This window comes from Macaca thibetana, chromosome 6 (genome assembly GCF_024542745.1).
Source record: "Macaca thibetana thibetana isolate TM-01 chromosome 6, ASM2454274v1, whole genome shotgun sequence".
In the NCBI taxonomy this organism is placed as follows: Eukaryota; Metazoa; Chordata; class Mammalia; order Primates; family Cercopithecidae; genus Macaca; species Macaca thibetana.
The window spans coordinates 39,788,550-39,808,477 of record NC_065583.1 but is presented as its reverse complement, the minus strand read 5'-3'; the positions used below and the strand labels follow the sequence as shown (position 1 = coordinate 39,808,477).

Below are 19,928 nucleotides of genomic sequence, written 5' to 3'. Positions count from 1 at the left end.
CGCCTCCCGGGTTCAAGCAATTCTCCTGCCTCAGCCTCCGGAGCAGCTGAGATTACAGGCGTTCACCACCACGCGCAGCTAATTTTTGTATTTTTAGTAGAGACGGGGTTACACTATATTGGCCAGGCTGGTCTCGAACTCCTGACCTCAGGTGATCCGCCCGCTTCGGCCTCCCAAAGTGCTGGGATTACAGGCCTGAGCCACCGCGCCCGGCCGGAATTATTCTTTTCCACAAAAGAACAAACACATACATAACTTTCGCCACGTCTGAAGATGAGGGTTCTAATAGGGTGCGGGTGGTGTGTCAGGTATTTTTAAAGGAGCTACCCAAGAATCTCAGCCTGTCAGGCCAGTCATTCCATTTGACCCTATCTGGCGCGGATTGGGGCCCGGACAAGGTAAGGGGTTGACATGAAGCTGCACAGTGAGACAAAACTAGGCCCGAGCTAGAAGCCAGAATCAAAGCCTTGCTCCGTGCGGTTTCTCGTCGCAGTCGGGCCCTGGCCTGGCATCTCCAGGCAGGTGGCCTTGGACGGAAGCTCGGCCTACTGGCTTCACTTGTGGGACCCTGGGGGTCCTCTCCTCCGCCCACGGAGCCTGGTTACTCCCACCTCTTCAAGCCTAGGGCTTGGGGAAGCCTTTCCTCGTTCGCGGCCTCACGGTCTGCAAGGTCCTCTTGCTCCCCCGAAGTCGCTCCAGCACCGCTTCTCAAGGTTCCCGCTTCCGAGCGGCTCGCTTCGCCACTTGCGGTCCCCAGCCTCTGCTTGGGAACGCCAAGGACATCCCCCGCGGAAGCCCGGGCCCACATCCCCATACCCTTGCGGCACGTCACCTCCCCGCTGGCCCGGAATACGCCTCCGCCCTGCACTTCCTCCCTGTAGCGCCGTCTTTCCGGCTGGGCTCCCTTCTAATTGGCCGGCTCAAAGCTTCCTCGGGGACTCGGCCGCTCGGGGCACTGCAGCGGCCTCTGTAGCTGCTGTCCCGAGGTTTGGCCTCGCCCTTTCGGCTGCGAGCTCTCTATGGTGCCGGCAGCGACATGTGGCGCCTCCCGGGACTCCTGGGCCGAGGTAAGGGACGTCCCAGCAGCCAGCATCACTCTAGGCCGCAAAGACCGAACTGGAGTGGGGGCGGGCCTGAGGAAACAGCCGAAGCGATCGTGGGCGGGGTTAGAGCTAAGGAAGGTGGGGCCTGAAAGAGGGCGGGGAAGTCAGGGATTGTTGGAATTTGAGATGTGGGTGGGCCTAGCGAGAAGACGGTGGAGTCCAAGGAGATGGTGGGACTGTTGGGAGGGGGTGGAGTCCAAAGGCAGGAGATGGTGGACTGAATAAATGAAAGACGATTAGGGGCCAATGGAGTAGGCATAGCCAGTGAAGAGAGGAGGGGTTTAGAGACAAAGAGACGCAAACATTAGTGAAAGTATGTGTATGAACGTTTGGTTATCTTAGAAAAGTGGTTGGCATCCATAGGAGAGCAGCAGAATCACATGGGTGCTTTAAAAAAATGTGGATGCTCTACCCTGAGAAATCTTAGTTTATTGGTTCTGGGGTACTACCCTAGAATCTGTAGTAGATAAAAGATTCCCATGTGTATCCATGTTTAAGAACCTCTGCTGAGGCAGATGACAGTGATTCCTGGGTTCTTGTTGAGGTGCCTGAGTTTTGGTTCTTCTCTTCAGCTATTCCCCGTTCGCTGGGACCTAGCCTCTGGAGGGTGACTCCTAAGTCCACCAGCCCAGATGGGCCTCAGACTACCTCCTCCACTTTGCTGGTTCCTGTGCCTAACCTTGACAGGTAAGATACTGCCATTTTGCCACTCATTTCCTCCCCTGGTCTCCCCCCCTTTTTTTTTTTTTTTTTTTTTTTGAGACAGAGTCATATTCTGTCGCCAAGGCTGGAGTGCAGCGGCGCAATCTCGGCTCACTGCAATCTCCGCCTCCCGGGTTCAAGCAATTTGCTGCCTCAGCCTCCCGAGTAGCTGGGATTACAGGCACCAGTCCCCACGCCCTGCTAATTTTTATTTTATTTTATTTTATTTTTTTGAGACGGAGTCTCGCTCTGTCGCCCAGGCTGGAGTGCAGTGGCGCTATCTCGGCGCGCTGCAACCTCCGCCTCCTGGGTTCAAGCGATTCTCCCAAGTAGCTGGGATTTCAGGCGTGTACCATCACACCCAGCTAATTTTTTTTTGTATTTTTAATAGACACAGGGTTTCACCATGTTAGCCAGGATGGTCTTGATCTCCTGATCTTGTGATCCGCTTGCCTCGGCCTCTCATAGTGCTGGGATTACAGATGTGAGCCACTGCGCCCAGCCAATTTTTATATTTTTAGTAGAGACGGGGTTTCACCATCTTGACCAGGCTGGTCTTGAACTCGTGACCTCGTGATCCACCCACCTCAGCCTCCCAAAGTGCTGGGATTACAGGCGTGAGCCACCACGCCCAGTCCCTGGTCTCCCTTTGCCCCTACTTGACAGCCTCTTATTTCATCATCTAGGTCAGGTCCACATGGCCCAGGCACGAGTGGGGGTCCAAGGTCCCATGGATGGAAGGATGCCTTCCAATGGATATCTGCCCGTGTCTCCCCGAACACCCTGTGGGATGCCATATCTTGGGTAAGGCTTCCCCAGCCTTGTCCTTGACCTTCAGTGTAGATGAGAATGATCCTGCATGGATATACAGCCTACCCTGGAAACAAGGGCTAGGGAATCACTGTGTCCATTTAACAAGCAACCCATGATATTGGAGCATATTCAAGTAGATATTGCCACTTTCCCCACCCCCGCCATGTATGTTTTCCTCATTTCATTCAGTAAACGTTTATATAACACCTTCTCTGGGCCAGGCATTTTTGCTAGGCACTACACACATAGCAGAGAACAAGATAGATATATTCTTGCCTTCATGGATTTTATAATAAATAATAGTACATTGCATCATTTTGTCAATTATTTATTTTTTAATTTTATTTTTTTCTGAGATGGAGTCTTGCTCTGTCACCCAGGCTGAAGTGCAGTGGCATGATCTTGGCTCACTGCAACCTCTGTCTCCCTGGTTCAAGCAATTCTCCTGCCTCAGCCTCCCAAGTAGCTGGGATTACAGGCACGTGCCACCACGCCTGGCTAAGTTTTGTGTTTTTAGTAGAGATGGGGTTTCGCCATTTTGGCCAGGCTAGTCTCGAATTCCTGACCTACTGATTCACCCACCCCGGCCTCCCAAAGTGCTGGGATTATAGGCGTGAGCCACTGCGCCCTCATAGCATTAGTTATTAATGTAAAGTTTTATACATGCATTATCTTGTGTAATCATTACAAAATTTTTACAAGGGAAATATCACCTTCGTTTTACAGATGAGGAACCTCAGGCTCTGCAATATTAGGTAACATGCATAGGGTCTCATACCTGTTAAGTGGAGGAGCCAGATTTAACCCTGGAGTTCATGTTCTACTGCTTGGTTGCTGCATCTAATGCAGAGCCTAGCCCATAATAGTTACTCAATAGATATTTGTTGAAACTGATCTATAAGGTCAGATTCTTAGTAGTGAATACTAGGTCTCATAGGGCAGAGTCTTTGCTTTTCAGGCAATGCTCCAGGTAAAAGTTCTGCTTATGAGGTCTTCTGAATGAAGTTGACACACACATCACTCTCATGTTTGTCACAGCTCATCCCTGCTGCTTTCATGCTGTGTACTTTGGACAAATGACTTGACCTCTGTGACCCTTGGCTTTCTCAATCTGCAAATTGGTGACATCAGCAGAGCTGAGCCTGGGGTGTCTCCATGACAGGGTTACCTCTCTCTGAGGAGCTGTGTACTAAGGCCATATCACACCCTGAAGAAAGGAGCATTTTCCCATGTTGCCAGAGAAGATCTGAGCCCTAGGGCTGTCCCATAGTGAGAAGTAGGAAGTGGGCCTGGATTCCAGAAGTCCCAATGCCATCCCTGTGCTCTGTCACTACTGCTCATATGAAAGGGTCTGCAGGCTGTCCTCAGTACCATAGATACTTGTCTCTGTTCTTCACAATGCTGGTGCCTTTTCTTCTGGCCTTATCTCACATGTCACCCCCACAGAGAAGCTTTCCCTGACTCCTTGTCTTGTCAGGACCCCTCTTATGCTCTGTGTAGCTCCCTGATTGGTTTCCTTCTTGGCATTTAGCATCATTAGTAGTTATTGTATTCATTTCTCTCTGTACTTGTGTGTTGTCTTTTTAAACACAAGGTATAAACTTCATGAGGGCAGAAACCATGTCTGTCTTACTTGCTATTGTATGCAGTGCCTGTAGCAACAAGTAAGTATCTGGATCAACCTCAGTGTTTTTTTAGTCTGGACTGCAGTGGTGCAATCCTGGCTTACTGCATCCTCTGCTTCCCAGGTTCAAGCAATTTTCATGCCTCAGCCTCCTGAGTGGCTGGGATTACAGGTGTGCGCCACCACACCCAGCCAATTCTTGTATTTTTTAGTAGAATGGAGTTTCTCCATGTTGGCCAGTCTTGAATTCCTGGCCTTAAGTGATCCGCCTGCATCAGCTTCCCAAGTGCTGGGATTACAGGCATGAGCCACTGCGCCCGACCCTGAGGCAACCTTCTTAAGCGTAACACAAGGAGACAGGAGACAGGGAAAACCAAGCAGTCTCTGGGATAAGAGCTAGCTCAGGTCTTCTGCAGACCTGTCAGAGAAGAAACACCTTTACAAAGCTTACACCTGGAGATGTGTGTGTGCTGGGATGACTTGATTAGGGGAATGGGAGTTGGTGGAGGGAGGGGTTGTGCAAGACTGGAAAGAGAACCTAATGAGGAACTCTGACCTGTTGCTATATTTGCAACTAGGTGCCAACCTACCCCATTATCTTTTTGCCTGCCTAGTCTTTGCTTATTTAGTCACTTGATCAAGCATTTATTCAGTTTGTACTTATTAGGTCCGTACTATATTTTAGCACTGTGCTATACTTTTGCACCAGAGATACATTGGTGAGTGAAACATACATGGCCCCTGCCCATGTTGTGCTTATAGACTAACAGGAGAGACAGACCTTAGATAAATAACTGTGGAGATGATTGTTTAAATGCCGGTGTGGTCAGGGCTCCAGAGAAGTTAGGGTGTTGGGAAAGTTTGTAGTCGGGGAGCTGCGCCACCTGGATTTCCTGAGGAAGTGATGTTTGTGTGTAAGGCCGGGTCTGATGGAGTTGACTGGTGAAGGACCGTGTCCTTAATGTGCTGTCTTTCCCAGGGCACTTTGGCCGTGCTGGCCCTGCAGCTGGCAAGGCAGATCCACTTCCGGGCATCCCTGCCAGCAGGACCTCCGCGGGTAGAACACTGCTCCTGGCACAGTCCCCTGGACCGTTTCCTCTCATCTCCCTTGTGGCACCCCTGCTCCTGTGAGTTCTCAGTCCTGGGGACAGGAGGGCTGGGCTGGGAGTTTCTCTGGGCCAGGAAGCGTCTCTGGACACACCTCAGGAAAAGAGCCATCAGCAGCTCCTTGCTTTTCCTATCTGAAGTCAGAGGAAGAGGAAAGTGGGGAAGTTCTATCCACCCAGGGTGTGGGCCACACCTACCCCTCAGTATCTTTCCATTTCCTCCCATCACCTCCAACCAAGGGAGCCCCGCAGGGTCCAGACTACTTTAGATTCTGGGTGTGGCTTCCTGGCCCACATTCAACCAGTTAAATTATTCTCTGGTCAGTCACTCAGTCATTCATCAATAAATGAATCTTTATTGAGCACCTATTATGTGCCATGGTGCAGAGGCAACATAGCCTAGTGTCTGAACACTGAACATAGCCTAGAATATGAACCTCTAGAGTCAGATTCTAGAGGTTCAAATCCCAAAACTGCTGCATACTAGTCTTATGTCCCTAAACAAGTCACTTTTGACTTCCTTCTGCCTCAGTTTCTTCATCTATAAATTGGGGTAATAATAAAACCCACCCCATAGGTTTCTTGGGAGGACTAAATGAGTTAGTACATGTCAAGGACTTAGGGCAGTGCCTGGCACATAGTAAGTGTGTAGTAATTATTAGTTTAAGCATTAGTTCTTATCCTTATTATGATGATAATCATTGGCAATATTGATATCAAAGAAAGTGCTAGGTATTGGGGCTACAACAGTGAGTAAGGTAGGTGCCTCCCTGCCACTGAAGAATTTAGGCAGAGGATTGATTGATGCTTAGGGTGGGAGATCAGCACAAATACAGGCCCCTCTAGACTCCTCTGGAGGGAAGCCAAGGAAACAGAGGAAGAGGAATGTGAAGGAAGTATCACAGGAGTTTCAGAATTCTTCCTATGGCCTCTAAAACCTCAGGGAGGACTCAGTCAAGCCCGAGCAGCCTGCACTGATCCTCTTCTGACCTGATCACTCTTTTTTTTTTCTTTTGAGACAGAGTTTTGCTCTCACTCAGGCTGGAGTAGTGGCGTGATCTTGGCTCACTGCACCCTCCGCCTCCTGAGTTCAAGCAATTTTCCTGCCTCAGCCTCCTGAGTAGCTGGGATTACAGGTGTGTGCTACTGCAACCCGCTAATTTTTGTATTTTTAGTACAGATGGGGTTTCACCATGTTGGCTAGGCTGGTCTTGAGCTGCTGACCTCAGGTGATCCACCCGCCTAGGCCTCCCAAAGTGCTGGGATTATAGGTGTGAGCCACTGTGCCTGGCCCAGACCTGACTACTCTTGCTGTCTCTTTCCAGCACTGCGACAACACGTCCTCCCCAGCCCTGATTGCCCAGCTCCCAGGCACACTGGCCTCAGGGAGCCCAGGCTTGGCCAGGAAGAAGCCTCAGCTCAGCCCCAGAACTTCTCACACAACTCCTTGAGAGCAGCTCGTCCTCAGGACCCCTCTGAGGAAGGTATGTCCCTGCCTCATGGAATCAGCAGAAGGCAGGGGGTGGTGGTGGCAAACTGGGCAGAGGGATGTTGGTTGCTGTGAAGGGAATTGGCATTCCTGTGAGGTCCCATGCCTTGTGAGGTGATTCAGGGTTATTTCGGTTCCTGGTGAGGGTGCTGGATGGAAAGCCTGGGTAGATTGGAAGAGTCGGAGAAAAGAAGTACAACTTTCTCCTTTGCCCTGGCCAGGTGTCGGCCTTTCCCTTGCAGGTCCCAGTGATTTTGGCTTCCTGCATGCCAGTGGCAGCATCGAGTCCAAGGCAAAACCAGCCCAGCCTCAGCCCACTGGTGAAAAGGTATTATCCAGATTTGGCCACCTGGCTCCTCATAACATTCTCTTGGGCAGGTGGCAATCCCAGTAAACCATCCCTTGGTAAGTCTTTATATTTCTTTTCCAGGAACAAGATAAATCAAAAACTCTTTCCCTTGAGGAGGCTGTGACTTCCTTTCAGCAGATCTTCCAGCTCAGTGTTTCCATCGCTTTCAACTTCCTGGGTAACCAAATGGACCCTGCCTCAAGGCAGGAGGGTGGGAAAATGGAAAGGGTATGGGGTAGGTCAGATATAGTCAGGATAGGGAGTGGCTTAAATGAGAGATTTTATTTTCTCCCAGGTAGGGAGATTTTATTTGGTCCCAGGTAGGTAGACTAAATCTGGCGTGGCAGGGACCCATTCTTACGCAAATGTGTCCTGCCATTTTAAAACTGGCTCCCAACTTGAGGCGCAGTTTGGTAGTTTCAGCTCCTGTCCTCCTGTCCGTATTCTAGCCAGCTGGAAGGGGCAAGGTAGGGACGCTAAAGGATCACTCCTTCCCTTTAATCTAGACGTTGCACAAATCCTTATCCAGAATGTAGGCACATGGCCACACCTCGCCACCGAGGAGAGTAGTTACTGTGTATGAAGGAGAAAATACATCTTGGAGGGCACATAGCATTCTCTGCCACACTTAGGAAAGAACAGGCTCCTGGGGTTTGGAGCAGACCCTCAGTGTGTGAACAGGAACCTCTTACCCTCATGTGGGGACTCCAAACACCCTTCCACCGTTTGTCCTGGTCTCTGCAATAGCTAGGCTCCTTTTAGGCCTTCTAATGTGGAGACTCAGACTCCCCACAGCATCTGCTGGGGTCTAGTGAGCAGATAGGCAAGAGGCTGCGATTCACTCACAACAAATTTATTGAGCATTTACCCTTTGCCAGTTCCTATTTTAGATAGTGGGGATACAGTGATTTACAAGACAAAGTCCTTATTCTCAGGGAGCAGAAAAACAATAATTGAAAAACAAATAAAAAGAGAATTTCAGATGTTGATAGATGTTATGAAGAAAATAAAACAAAGGAATGTGTTAGTGACTTGAACAAGGAGTAGTTTTGATTTAGAAGTCCTCACTGAGCAGAAGACCTTTGATCTAAGACCTGTCACAAGAACAGCCTTTTTTGTTTCAATCTGGAGAAGGAGCTTTCCAAGTGGTGGGAAAAGTAAGCGCAAAAATCCTGAGGCAGGATTGGATTTTGATTGCTAAGGGAACAAAAGAAAGGTGAGTGTGGCTGGAGCTTAGAGATCTTGAGAAGGGCCGAAGGAGATAAAGCCAGAAAAGCAGGCAGGGGTCAGATCAGGTGAGGTCTTCTGAGCTACAGCAAAGAGTGTGGATTTTCTAAGTGAGACAGGAAGTCTTTGGAGGGCTTTAAGCCGGAGCTGGAAAGGGGGCAGTCACATGATCTGATGTACTTTTCCAAAGATCTCTCTGGCTGCCATGTAGACAGACATGGATTGTAGGATTGCCAGAGGGGAAAAAGGAGACCAGGTAGGCGCTGTTGGTGACAGCTAAACAAAACGTGTCGGTGGCATGGTCTAGAAGAGAGAAAGGAGAGAGCAAGGAGAGTAGATGGATCTGGGTATATTAATGAGCCAGGCGGGAAACAGGAGGATGGTGGGATCCTTTGCGCTCCTGAGTCTTTTCCCCAATGGCAGAGGGCTCTGTGAACCCTGGACAGTGAGTTTGCAGGCAGCAGGGAGGCAACTTTGTTTAATTCACTGCTGGCTGAATGGAACCTGGTTTCTCCCTCATTAGCTTTATGTGATTTTGATGGGCAAAGAGTCTCTTCTCAGAATTTTCTTGCCCATCCCTTCATTCATATATTCATGTATTCAGCAAGCACTTGGAACGGTGGCAGAACACAAAAGGAGCATAAGCCATAATCATGTTTTGCATTTGTATGGTGCCTTCACTCTCGGCGAAGTTATTTCTTCTACATTCTTTTTCTGCTTCTGCCTCCAGGATTTTACAGTCTAATTGAGGAGACAGGACTTGTTCTTTTGAAATGGTTTAGTTTGTAGAAAAGGCTTGGTATATTAAGTAAGTGCCAAAAAAGTGTTTAAAGCCTGAGTGTGGTCTGAAGGTTCTAGAGCAGACACAGGATGGGAGCTTTGATGGTGGAGGTGGAAAGAGAGATCCCAGGCAGGAGAGACAGTTGGAGCCAAGGCTTTGAGTTGAAAATTGGCCGTGCCCTGATCCTTTCCTGTTTCCTCTTTGTTTGGGCAATAAAAAGAGCATGGGCTTTGGAGTTGGACGTGCCTGCATTCAGGTCTTGACACTGCTGTATTACCGCTCCCAATTTCTTCATAAAACAAGATTAACGGTATCACTTGTATCAGTTAGGGTTTGTTGGTTATGAGCAACCTAAACCCACGCTGGCTAACTTAAGCACAAAAGGAATCTATTGGGATCTATTGACCTGCCAAGCCTCAGAAAGGACAGGAATCAGGGAAGCTCCAGAGACCCAAGAGGCAGCAGCTGATAGACAGTATCTTCAGAGTGCTGCTGTCAGAATAAACCTACAAGGGCTGTTTTCTCTCCTTGTCCCAACCAGATCAAGGTTCAGATTCCTGAGAAGGAACCTCCGTGGTTAGGAAGAACACAAGCACATTGATTGACAGCACTAGGGGACAGGTTGTTCCCAATGGGAAATCTAGATGCTATTACCAAGAGAAGGAGGAGTGGTTTATAGCAGGGCAGAACCCACTGCTGTCTATGGCAAACCAGTGAAATATTCAGAGGATAGAAATATATGCAAAGAGCTGGACACAGTGGCTCACGCCTGTAATCCCAACGCTGTGGGAGGCCAAGGCAGGTGGATCGCCTGAGGTCAAGAGTTTGAGACGAGCCTTGCCAACATGGTGAAATCCAATCTCTACTAGAAATACAAAAGTTAGCCAGGCATGGGGGCAGGCATCTGTAATTCCAGCTACTTGGGAGGCTGAGGCAGGAGAATCGTTTGAACCTAGAAGGTGGAGGTTGTAGTGAGTCAAGATTGTGTCACTGCATTCCAGCCTGGGCAACAGAGCAAGACTCCATCTCAAAAAAAAAAAAAAAAAAATACATATATATATATATATATATATGTATGTAAAGTGTCTGGCACAAAAAAAGAAAGGGAGGAGAATCAGATGTGGAGTCTGTAGGTACCTGGCTGAGGGTGTGGGGAAGTTCACTGAGGAAGCTGTGAGTGTTTGTGCCCTGTGCCTTCTTACAGGGACGGAGAACATGAAGAGTGGCGACTACACGGCAGCCTTTTCTTACTTCCAGAAAGCTGCAGCGCGCGGCTACAGCAAAGCGCAGTACAATGCGGGCTTGTGTCATGAGCACGGCAGAGGCACCCCCAGAGACATTAGCAAGGTATTCCCCTTCCCCCAAGCCCGCCCGCTGTGCTGGGCTGCTGAGATTGATGTCTAGAAATGAGCAGTGGGCAGGGATGGGGGAAAGTTTGGCTTCTTTTCTCCACTTGGTTCTAGCCAAGCTGCGAAGGAAAAATAAGAAAGAAGCTCCTAACTTCCAGGAATTTAGACTCAAAATTCAGGGAGGGCAGGGATTTTGCCTTTCTTCTTTGCAGCTATATCCTCAGCCTAGAATAGCATCTTGATGAATGGATGAATGAATTTTTTAAAAGTGGGATAAGAACACAAAGAGGTTATATATAAGAATGTATTTCTTAGAGTTGTATGTGAAGGCAGAAAAACCCAAAAAACCCTGAAAGTTTCTTCAATAGAAAACTGGTTAATTACATCTATTTGGGCCTTAAAATGATGTGCTAGATATGTATGTCAGGGAAAGACATTCATGGTGTACCATTAAAGTTAAAAAAATAGGTTATAAAGTAGTATAGTATGTATAGCATGATCTAAGTCTCTCTCTCTTTGCCCCCCCGCACATACACATATGTGCGTGCAAATGCATAGATGTCTAAAATGTATGTGTGTATGTCTAACACATACATGTGAGAAGTTATTTACAAGGCTGTATACACTAAAATGTTAAGCAAGAATGATCTTTAGGAGGCTGAATTTCTTGGGATTTTGTTTCTATTTTTGGTTTATATTTTAAAATTTTGGCTTATCTGAATTTTCTGACTAGTCTATAATTATTATGTATTATTTAATTAAAATAATTTTTAAAAATTTCACTGAAAGAAAAAGATGTACAGAGTTACCAGCTGACTGAGTGTTTCTCCCTTTGCCCCAGGCAGTCCTTTATTATCAATTGGCTGCCAGCCAGGGCCACAGCCTGGCTCAGTACCGCTATGCCAGGTGCCTACTACGAGACCCAGCCTCTTTGTGGAACCCTGAGCAGCAGAAGGCAGTGTCCATGGTGAAGCAGGCTGCAGACTCAGGCTTGAGAGAGGTGAGTGCCATTGCAGGGTCTGTCCAAGGTCTCTGGGGCTTGTGGAGCCCGAAAGTGACCAAGGTGCCTTTTTTTCCTTCCTCCTTGACCACAGGCCCAAGCTTTCCTCGGGGTGCTTTTCACCAAGGAGCCCTACCTGGATGAGAAAAGAGCTGTGAAATATCTTTGGCTTGCAGCCAACAATGGGGTATGAGCTCTCTAGTGGGCAAGCATGTTGGGGATGAAGCCTGATAAGAGAAGGGATTTTGGAACTGGTACTGAGTTCTTCTGTGCTGAGGAGATTGTTTGATAGGAGCCTTGGCCTGGCTTCAAGCCTTAGCTGTCACTGACTTACTGTGTGACCCTTGGGCAGCTGCAGTAGAACGCCGGAGCTGGCTTGCACCAGGCTGTGAGAGCTGTTGGCGGCTTAAAATCTGCTATGGTGGGAATATTTTCACCACAGGAATTGCTAAATGCCACAAAGCAGAACTTTTTCCCTCCCCGAGAGCCAGTTGTTCAACATTTACCAGCACACTACTGGGCCTGCTCACTTCTTGATTCAAACCTGTTTCCTCCTCTGTAAAATCAGCATAATAATGCTTGCCTTACGTGTCCACTACTTCACAGGGTGGTTGTGAGGATCAAAATCTAACCGAGATAACTAACAGGTGTGACAGTGCTGTGTGACCTGTACACATGAAAAACGCATCATTACAAGTGATGGTAACCCAGGGAAATCAGAAGACGCATCAGGTGGAGACAGTAAACAGGGAACACTGCTCAGTTTGGGGTGGGTGGGGATGTCTGGTTGTTTGTGAACTGGGGTCATTGGCATTCAGACAATTCAGATGTGTTCCATGAAGCATTAGTTCTCTGGGATGTTTATAAGTCGTAAGAGGAAAAAAAAATGGTTAGATGGGTTTGGGAAGTACTGAGTTAAACAGTTCATGCAGGAAGTCTCAAAGCTTTATGTCACTGTAGATCACTGAAAAGGCCATCTGTAATTCGCTGTATTCCTCAAGTGTATTTGACCAGTGTATCTTTTGAGTTGCATCTTGAAGGACCAGGAGTCTTAGATTAAATCAAGCAATATATGCGTGAACTGTAATCTCCCTACATAGGGGACTGCTGCTTCCTTTGTTTTCTGGCCAACACACTGATAGCTTCATTGAACTCCTGGGCATCAGAATGCTTTTCCTTGTCTACTCTGTGTTGCCCAAAGTATCTGTAGTAGCTGTCCAAAGGGGACCAATGCCACCAAGTATCCACCAGATAATCAGACCAGCATGCTAGCAGGAGAAATGCACAAAAGGATATCTGTCACCTGCTATGTGACACTGTATTGGGACTCAGACCTGACACTCTTCCACCCCACAGGGAATTGTATCTTTCTGGGTTGGTACTGAGCAGCGATGCAGGGGTGGTGTTTTGGCCTCACATGTGTCCACTGCTATGTTGTAACCTGGTCTGTAGGCATGAGTCTGCCGTGTGTTATAGAAGTAGGGGGAGAATGTGTAGACAACTCTTCCCAGAAATTTGACTGCGGAGGGTAGAAGAGAAATGGGACCATGGTTGGGAGTCAATAATGTTTTGTTTTGTTTCGGTTTTTTTTCTTTTTCCTTTTTTCTTTTTTTTTTTTTTGAGACAGAGTCTCACTCCGTCGCCCAGGCTGGAGTGTAGTGGTGCGGGCTCGGCTCACTGGAAGCTCTGCCTCCTGGGTTCAGGCCATTCTCCTGTCTCAGCCTCCCAAGTAGCTGGGACTACAGGTGCCCACCACCATGCCTGGCTAATTTTTTTGTATTTTTAGTAGAGACAAGGTTTCACCGTGTTAGCCAGGATGTTCTCGATCTCCTGACCTCGTGATCCGCCCTCCTTGGCCTCCCAAAGTGCTGGGATTACAGGCATGAGCCACCACACCTGGCCTGTTTTGTTTTTTTAATTGGGAGAGTGAATATGATTCGTATAGTGAATGTAAGCACTTTTCATATAGTGTATTTAATCCTTGCAACAACCTAATAAAGTAGGTGCTACTAGTATCCCACTTTATAGGTGAGGAAACTGAGGCACCATGAGTTAGAGTCACATGCCTGAGTTAACACAGCTGGTAAATGGTAGAGCTGTGATGGGAGCACAGACAGTCTGGCTGTGCAGCTGGACACCCAGCCTCTACCTCTACCTACCTGAGCCTATTCCTACCAGGAGCATAGTTCTCAGTGAGAGGAGAGAGAATCGAGGATCCAGAGCTGGGGCAAAGAGCATGGCTTTATTTTTTTTTATTTTTTATTTTTTGACATGGAGTCTTGCACTGTTGCCCTGGCTGGAGTGCAGTGGCGTGATCTTGGCGCACTGCAACCACCGCCTCCTGGGTTCACACGATTCTCCTGCCTCAGCCTCCTGAGTAGTTAGGATTACAGGTGCATATCACCACACCTGCCTAATTTTTTTTGTATTTTTAATAGAGACGGGGTTTCACTATGTTGGGCAGCCTGGTCTCCAACTCCTGACCTCGTGATCTGACCACCTTGGCCTCCCAAAGTGCTGGGATTACAGGTGTGAGCCACTGCGCCCAGGCCGAGCATAGCTTTTTAGAGAAGAATTGCTTTTTCTGTCAGCCCTCCCAGGCAGAGATTCAGGAAGGCACAGGGCCTTTGGGAAGACAACCCTCCACCCTCGCCTCCTTGCTGTTTCAGGGCAACGTAGGAGCCCGACTCCCAGGTTTCCTGTAACTGGGCTGTTTCCTATAGTCTTCCTTGTGCATGCTTTCAGCCACCCTGTGCAAGAGAAGCCTCCACACTGCCCTGGCTGGAATCTCCCTGGGTGGAGGGATCCCCCTCTCCTTTGTGTTGGGTGAGCTCTGAGCCTCTGGCGTTTCATAGTTGAGATCCCTTGTTATGGGACGGGCCAAGGCTGGGTCTTGTTCCTGCATGGATGAAGTCCCAGCATGCCTGACTTCACTTTCCTCCTGCCTTAGCGTTTCAGTTCCTCATTCTTGCATGTGTGTATCTGTTTGTCCATTTTCTCCTTAGGACTCACAGAGCAGGTACCACCTTGGAATTTGCTATGAGAAAGGCCTTGGTGTGCAGAGGAATCTGCGAGAGGCCTTGAGATGTTACCGGCAGTCAGCAGCTCTGGGAAATGAGGCCGCCCAGGAGAGGCTGCAAGCCCTCTTTTCCATGGAGGCTGCAGGTACAGACCCAAGTCCAAGCCAACAGGTTCATTCCCTGAGCTCAGTACTCTGTGACAGAGTAGTAGATAGCAGTAGTCTCTGGTCTCCTAATCATTTCCAACCCCAGTGGTGGCTAAGAACACAGCTTTTGGGGACGGGCACGGTGGCTCACGCCTGTAATCCCAGCACTTTGCGAGGCCAAGACTGGCGGATCACGAGGTCAGGAGATCGAGACCCTCCTGGCTAACATAGTGAAACCCCGTCTCTATTAAAAATACAAAAAAAAATTAGTCGGGCGTGGTTAGCGGTGCCTGTGGTCCCAGCTACTCAGGAGGCTGAGGCAGGAGAATGGCGTGAACCCGGGAGGTGGACCTTGCGGTGAGCCGAGGTTGCGCCACTGCACTCCGGCCTGGGCAACAGAGCGAGACCCCGTCTCAAAAAAAAACAAACCAGGCTGGGCGCGGTGGCTGAAGCCTGTAATGCCAGCACTCTGGGAGGCCGAGACGGGAGGATCACGAGGTCAAGAGATCGAGACCATCCTGGCTAACACGGTGAAACCCCATCTCTACTAAAAAAATACAAAAAACTAGCCGGGCGAGGTGGCGGGCGCCTGTAGTCCTAGCTACTTAGGAGGCTGAGGCAGGAGAATGGCGTAAACCCGGGAGGCGGAGCTTGCAGTGAGCCGAGGTCGCGCCACTGCACTCCAGCCTGGGCGACAGAGTGAGACTCCATCTCAAAAAAAAAAAAAAAAAAGAATGCGGCTTTTGGAGTCAGACAAACCTGAGTTGTTTTTTTTTTTTTTTTAATTTTTATTCGAGATGGTGTTTCACTCTTGTTGCCCAGGCTGGAGTGCAATGGCACGATCTCAGCTCACTGCAACCTCTGCCTCCCAGGTTCAAGTGATTCTCCTGCCTCAGTATCCCGAGTAGCTGGGATTACAGGCACCCACCACAATACCCGGCTAATTTTTTGTATTTTTAGTAGAGACGGGATTTCACCATGTTGGCCAGGCTGGTTTCAAACTCCTGACCTCAGGCGATCCACTCGTCTCGGCCTCCCAAAGTGCTGGGATTACAGGTGTGAGCCACTGCACCCAGTCAAACCTGAGTTTTAACCCCCACTGTCACTGAACTTGGACTCCATGGCTTTGTGCCTCAGTTTCTTCACCTCTAAAAATGAAGGTAATGGTAGCACCTAACTCATTAGATTGTCATAGGGTTAAATGAGATGACTCTAAGGGACTTAGCACAGCCTGACAGCACAGTAGGTATTGAACAAGTGGTAGCTGCTCTGATGATTTTGTAGGAGAGACAATATCCCAAGATTGCCTGAATTACCCTTCTAGGGCTCTGAGAGCCCTGCTCACTCATGAGTCACTGGGGTTGGGAGTTAACAATGCCTGGGGAACCAAGTCCTTGAAGAAGTGCTGGCTCCAAAGTCGGAGTCCAAGAATGTACAGCATGAGTAAGAGTTGCTCTCACCTCTTCTTGTAGCCCCAGGGCCCAGCGACCTGACAGTTACAGGACTGAAGTCTTTCTCCAGCCCCTCCCTCTGCAGCTTGAACACCCTGCTAGCAGGAACCTCACACCTGCCACATGCCTCGAGCACAGGGAACCTTGGCCTCCTCTGCAGAAGTGGGCATCTCGGAGCCAGCCTGGAATCCTCCAGCAGGGCTATCCTCCCACCCCCCTACCCACTGGAAGGGAGTGTTGTAAGACTAGGTTTTGGCTAAGGTGAGATAAAACATAGTCCGTGGTGCCTCTTAGGGGCCAGAGCGAGCAGGAGGTTGGATAACAAAAATAAAGCATCAGTAACCCTTTCCAGGTAGAAATTACAGCAGGAGTTTAGGTTCCCAAGCAATTTCACGTACATGGCTAGTAAGTGACTGATCTTCCCCCGCACTTGGTAGCCTCACAGATGAGCCTTGGATGCATCCACAGTCATTTCTGGTCTGTGCACCAAAGGATGCATTCAGTGACCTATGAAAAGCCCTACTGAAGGGTCCAGAGACCCTTGTGCGCACCTTAGCCTTTGTCTTTGAGCAAATAACTTACCTTCTCCCTTCCTATGCCTTGGTTTTCTCACACTTAATCCTGTACTGCTGTTTGCCAATGTCTGATGTGTGTATCCCTGGTTCACAAGAAGATTTTAGGTGGTATTCAAATTAATATTTTCTATTTCAGTAGTTACATATTTAATGTATAATATAAAAATATGACTAGCATATTGAGCTGTGTAGTTTGGCAGATGTTCTGTCTAGAATAAAGCTAACTGTAAAAAAAAAAGTGAATCAGTTTAAAGAAAAACAACGTAAAAGGGGGCACAGGTCCAGAGAGGGAGCAAAAATCATAGGGGCGGTTCTGTGAATGGCTGGCACTTAAAAATACTGAATTAGGCCATCCTCAAGACTAGCTCCACCATTCACCTCTATTCATCCCCCATGGGCTCATAATCATTTTCATTTCACCTTTGATTTGGAAGGAAGACGTTTCTTGCCCAAATGCCTGGATGTGTCTGCTTGACTTTCAGAACTTCTCACCTCAGCCCTAAAGATGGAGCCTGTGGGTTCTCAGAGAGATATCACAACTTGAGTCCCGAAGAAGAGGCCGGTTCCCCACCCACCTTCCCCCAAACCCTAAGCACCTGCGCCAGTACAATCAAGAAGAGGAAAGTATGTGAAGACCCAGGTCTGGCTCTGCCACTTGCCTGGCCATGTCACCTTGAAGCAGTGACCTGACTCTATATTGCTTCCTCAGTTGTATACCAAAGGCAGTGGTGTCTGCCTTCCTACCTTACAAGACAAATGCAAGGGCATTTCACCACAGAGAGGACCTTTGTGCTCACTTTGGCCCGGGAGGCAGTGATGCTCATGGTTGCATGACTTTATGAGTTGCTGGGCCAGGATGAGGACCTGGGCCTCCTGACTCCTGGCCCAGGGTTCTTGTCCATCAGTTCAGACTGCAATTTTATGTGAAAGCATTATGACTGTCCTAGTCATGGGAGAGTAAATGTAGATTGAATGCTAGGAGTCCTAGAGCTGGAGAGTGTGATTTTGAGGTCCCCGTTTGGGAAACGTGTGCCAGAAATGTCTAGGTGTTTAATAAAACAGATATTGGATTATATCATCACTCTTGCCCTTGAGTATGTTGGGAAGAGCCAGGTAGACGGGCAGGGGGAGCTGAAAGCCGAGGCTCCGTCCTCATCTCTAAACTCTCCATTAACCAATTTAAAGGATCTTAAAAGCTTCTCTAAGAGAGAGACTTAGGGAAAAAAAAGATTTCTGAGTCAACGCTAATGAGTCCAATTACTGAGTTTGTGAATAGCTATTCCCTGGCTTCTGGATGTTCGCCCAAGTTGAATAGCATAGATGTGGTTGAGGGTGGGGGCTGGGAGGGATAGAGGGCCCACTCCTCACAATCCCGTGACTGTTTGAGTGGAGACCAACCAGCTTGGCCAATTCAAAGGCAAGAAGATTTGAGGGGGGAGAGTTGTCCACATTTCCCTCTCTGCTTCCCACCCCACCTCTCCCAACTTCTAAGTGGTCCTGCCACACTTTCCTAGCACCTCCCTTTCACCTGGGGAGCCCAAGTGTCCTCTAGCTCCAGCTCCTCACCTGCTCCGTGCCTCCTTTTCAGGGCTTCCCTGCACACTGGCTCACCGCTATTGGACCCTGCACATGGCCACCTTCCACAGATGGCACTCCTTGGGAGCAGGGATCTTATCTTTGTATTCCAGTGTCCCCAGCACTGAGCGCAAGGCCCCCCGTGCAGGGTAGGAAACCTGAGGTTTCAAACTCAGGGTTTTAAGCTGTGCGTGCACTAAGCTCTCTGCCAAAAAACAAACAAAAAAAGGTTTCTGTGGTTAAATAAGTTTGGGAAACGCTGTACCAGACGTCCCCTTTTTATAGATTCACAATATACATCAGCATATTTGAGGTTCCAAGAAGTCCTCCAGTAAAGAACTCGGTTAACCCAGTGTTTTCCCTCACTGAGTTGAGCCCAGAGCCTGTTTCCCTACAGATTGCTTTTGAGCCTTCCTGGGGCACCCTCTGCATGAAGTGTCACTGTGTGCCCTCCCTGTGGAGCCACTCCCCAGCCTCCTCCCCTCTGTGGTCATTTTGGATTTTCTGACTACTGCCTTGTAGCCATAGCCGGGGCCAAGGGCTGGTTCACAGTCTGGACACTTGGGGTCCTGTGGTGAAGGCCACATGCAGCCCTCCCTGAATGGCTTTCCCTCCCACTCAGTCACTACTGAGCTAAATACTGATTCAATTTGGGGTACCAAAGGTTAGGGGTAGGATATTTTTAAGCTCTCCAATTTAAAAACGAAGGGCCTCTCCTGTGGAAAGAGAAGGATGGCAGAGTTGTGAGAAAGGTGTTGTCAAGGGACCAAAAATCCTTGGCTGTTAGTCACTGCGGTCTTGATCCAACACCAGGGGGATGGGCTTCATTGGCAGAGCTGAGGACTGCTGTGCTTTTGCCATTAAAATTCTGTTATTAATGACTCATCATCAGTGCCCCAGAGGAAGTGTGAGAGGACGAGAGGGAGGTGGCTCCCATCAGCAGGGCCAGCCTGGGTCAGGATGCTGGGTTAAAGCCTGGCGTCCTCACCAATGAGACCTCTGTGGGAAGCTCTACTGCCTCAGTTTCCCTATCCGGAGATGCTGTTTTCAGGGAGTCCTGACACTACGATGAGAACAAGGCTATTTGGTTCACTATATCTTTAGTGCTAATATAGTGTGGGACACTCAGATGTTCAGTAAATATACATTCAACAACCCCCCGCCCCACCCAGTGACCAGTACCAAGCCTACCCAGCACATAGTAGGCACTTTAAGTAATTTGAATGAATAATTTTAAATAACTTGAATGAATAATTCTGTATTGCCCCCCACTCGCCACCTACACACACACACACACGGTTCCCTGTGCTACTTCTGGCACTCAGTAATTGTTCAATAAATACAAAATGTTTGTTGCATGAGTGTTTCCGATCATGTCCTACTACTTCTCCGCCATCGTACCCAAAATTTAGTAGGAGCTAGAAAATGCTTATCTATTCTCTAGGTACACACTATGTACCAGGCCAGGCCTCTCCCTCCTCCTGTCCTCTCTTTTGCGGGATTTGGTTCTCTCCAGAGTTTCAAGGGTAGTGGTTGCCACATCACTCTTATTTCAGCCAGAGAAGAGGCAGGGTCAGTGAGCTGCCAAACTGAAGTTGGGTGACAGACAAGGCAGCTG

General features: G+C 48.6%; 2 protein-coding genes across 3 annotated transcripts in view; both read left to right on the top strand.

The window, feature by feature from the left end:
- The window catches only part of NDFIP1 (Nedd4 family interacting protein 1), a 431,644-nt gene that overhangs the window by 189,352 nt on the left and 222,364 nt on the right, over positions 1 to 19,928 (top strand). The window lies entirely within an intron of this gene.
- On the top strand, positions 898 to 17,813 carry DELE1 (DAP3 binding cell death enhancer 1). 2 transcript variants are annotated; one of them, XM_050794923.1, is made up of 13 exons: positions 898 to 1,067; positions 1,676 to 1,790; positions 2,492 to 2,609; positions 5,222 to 5,369; positions 6,674 to 6,832; positions 7,059 to 7,165; positions 7,268 to 7,364; positions 10,399 to 10,541; positions 11,385 to 11,543; positions 11,638 to 11,730; positions 14,549 to 14,708; positions 16,182 to 16,421; positions 17,218 to 17,813. In XM_050794923.1, exons 1-12 carry the CDS (start codon positions 1,037 to 1,039, stop codon positions 16,418 to 16,420), a joined length of 1,569 nt encoding a protein of 522 aa, XP_050650880.1. In that variant the 5' UTR covers positions 898 to 1,036; the 3' UTR covers position 16,421; positions 17,218 to 17,813. The 2 variants fall into 2 exon arrangements, with proteins under 2 accessions (XP_050650880.1, XP_050650881.1); XM_050794924.1 differs by having other exon boundaries at positions 17,170 to 17,813.

Excerpts from the sequence above, each read along its gene's own strand:
- DELE1 (XM_050794923.1), top strand. The coding sequence starts at position 1,037 with ATGTGGCGCCTCCCGGGACTCCTGGGCCGAG. Across the intron at positions 1,068-1,675 it reads CCCGGGACTCCTGGGCCGAG|CTATTCCCCGTTCGCTGGGA; the intron begins GTAAGGGACGTC and ends TCTTCTCTTCAG. Across the intron at positions 11,544-11,637 it reads CAGACTCAGGCTTGAGAGAG|GCCCAAGCTTTCCTCGGGGT; the intron begins GTGAGTGCCATT and ends CCTTGACCACAG.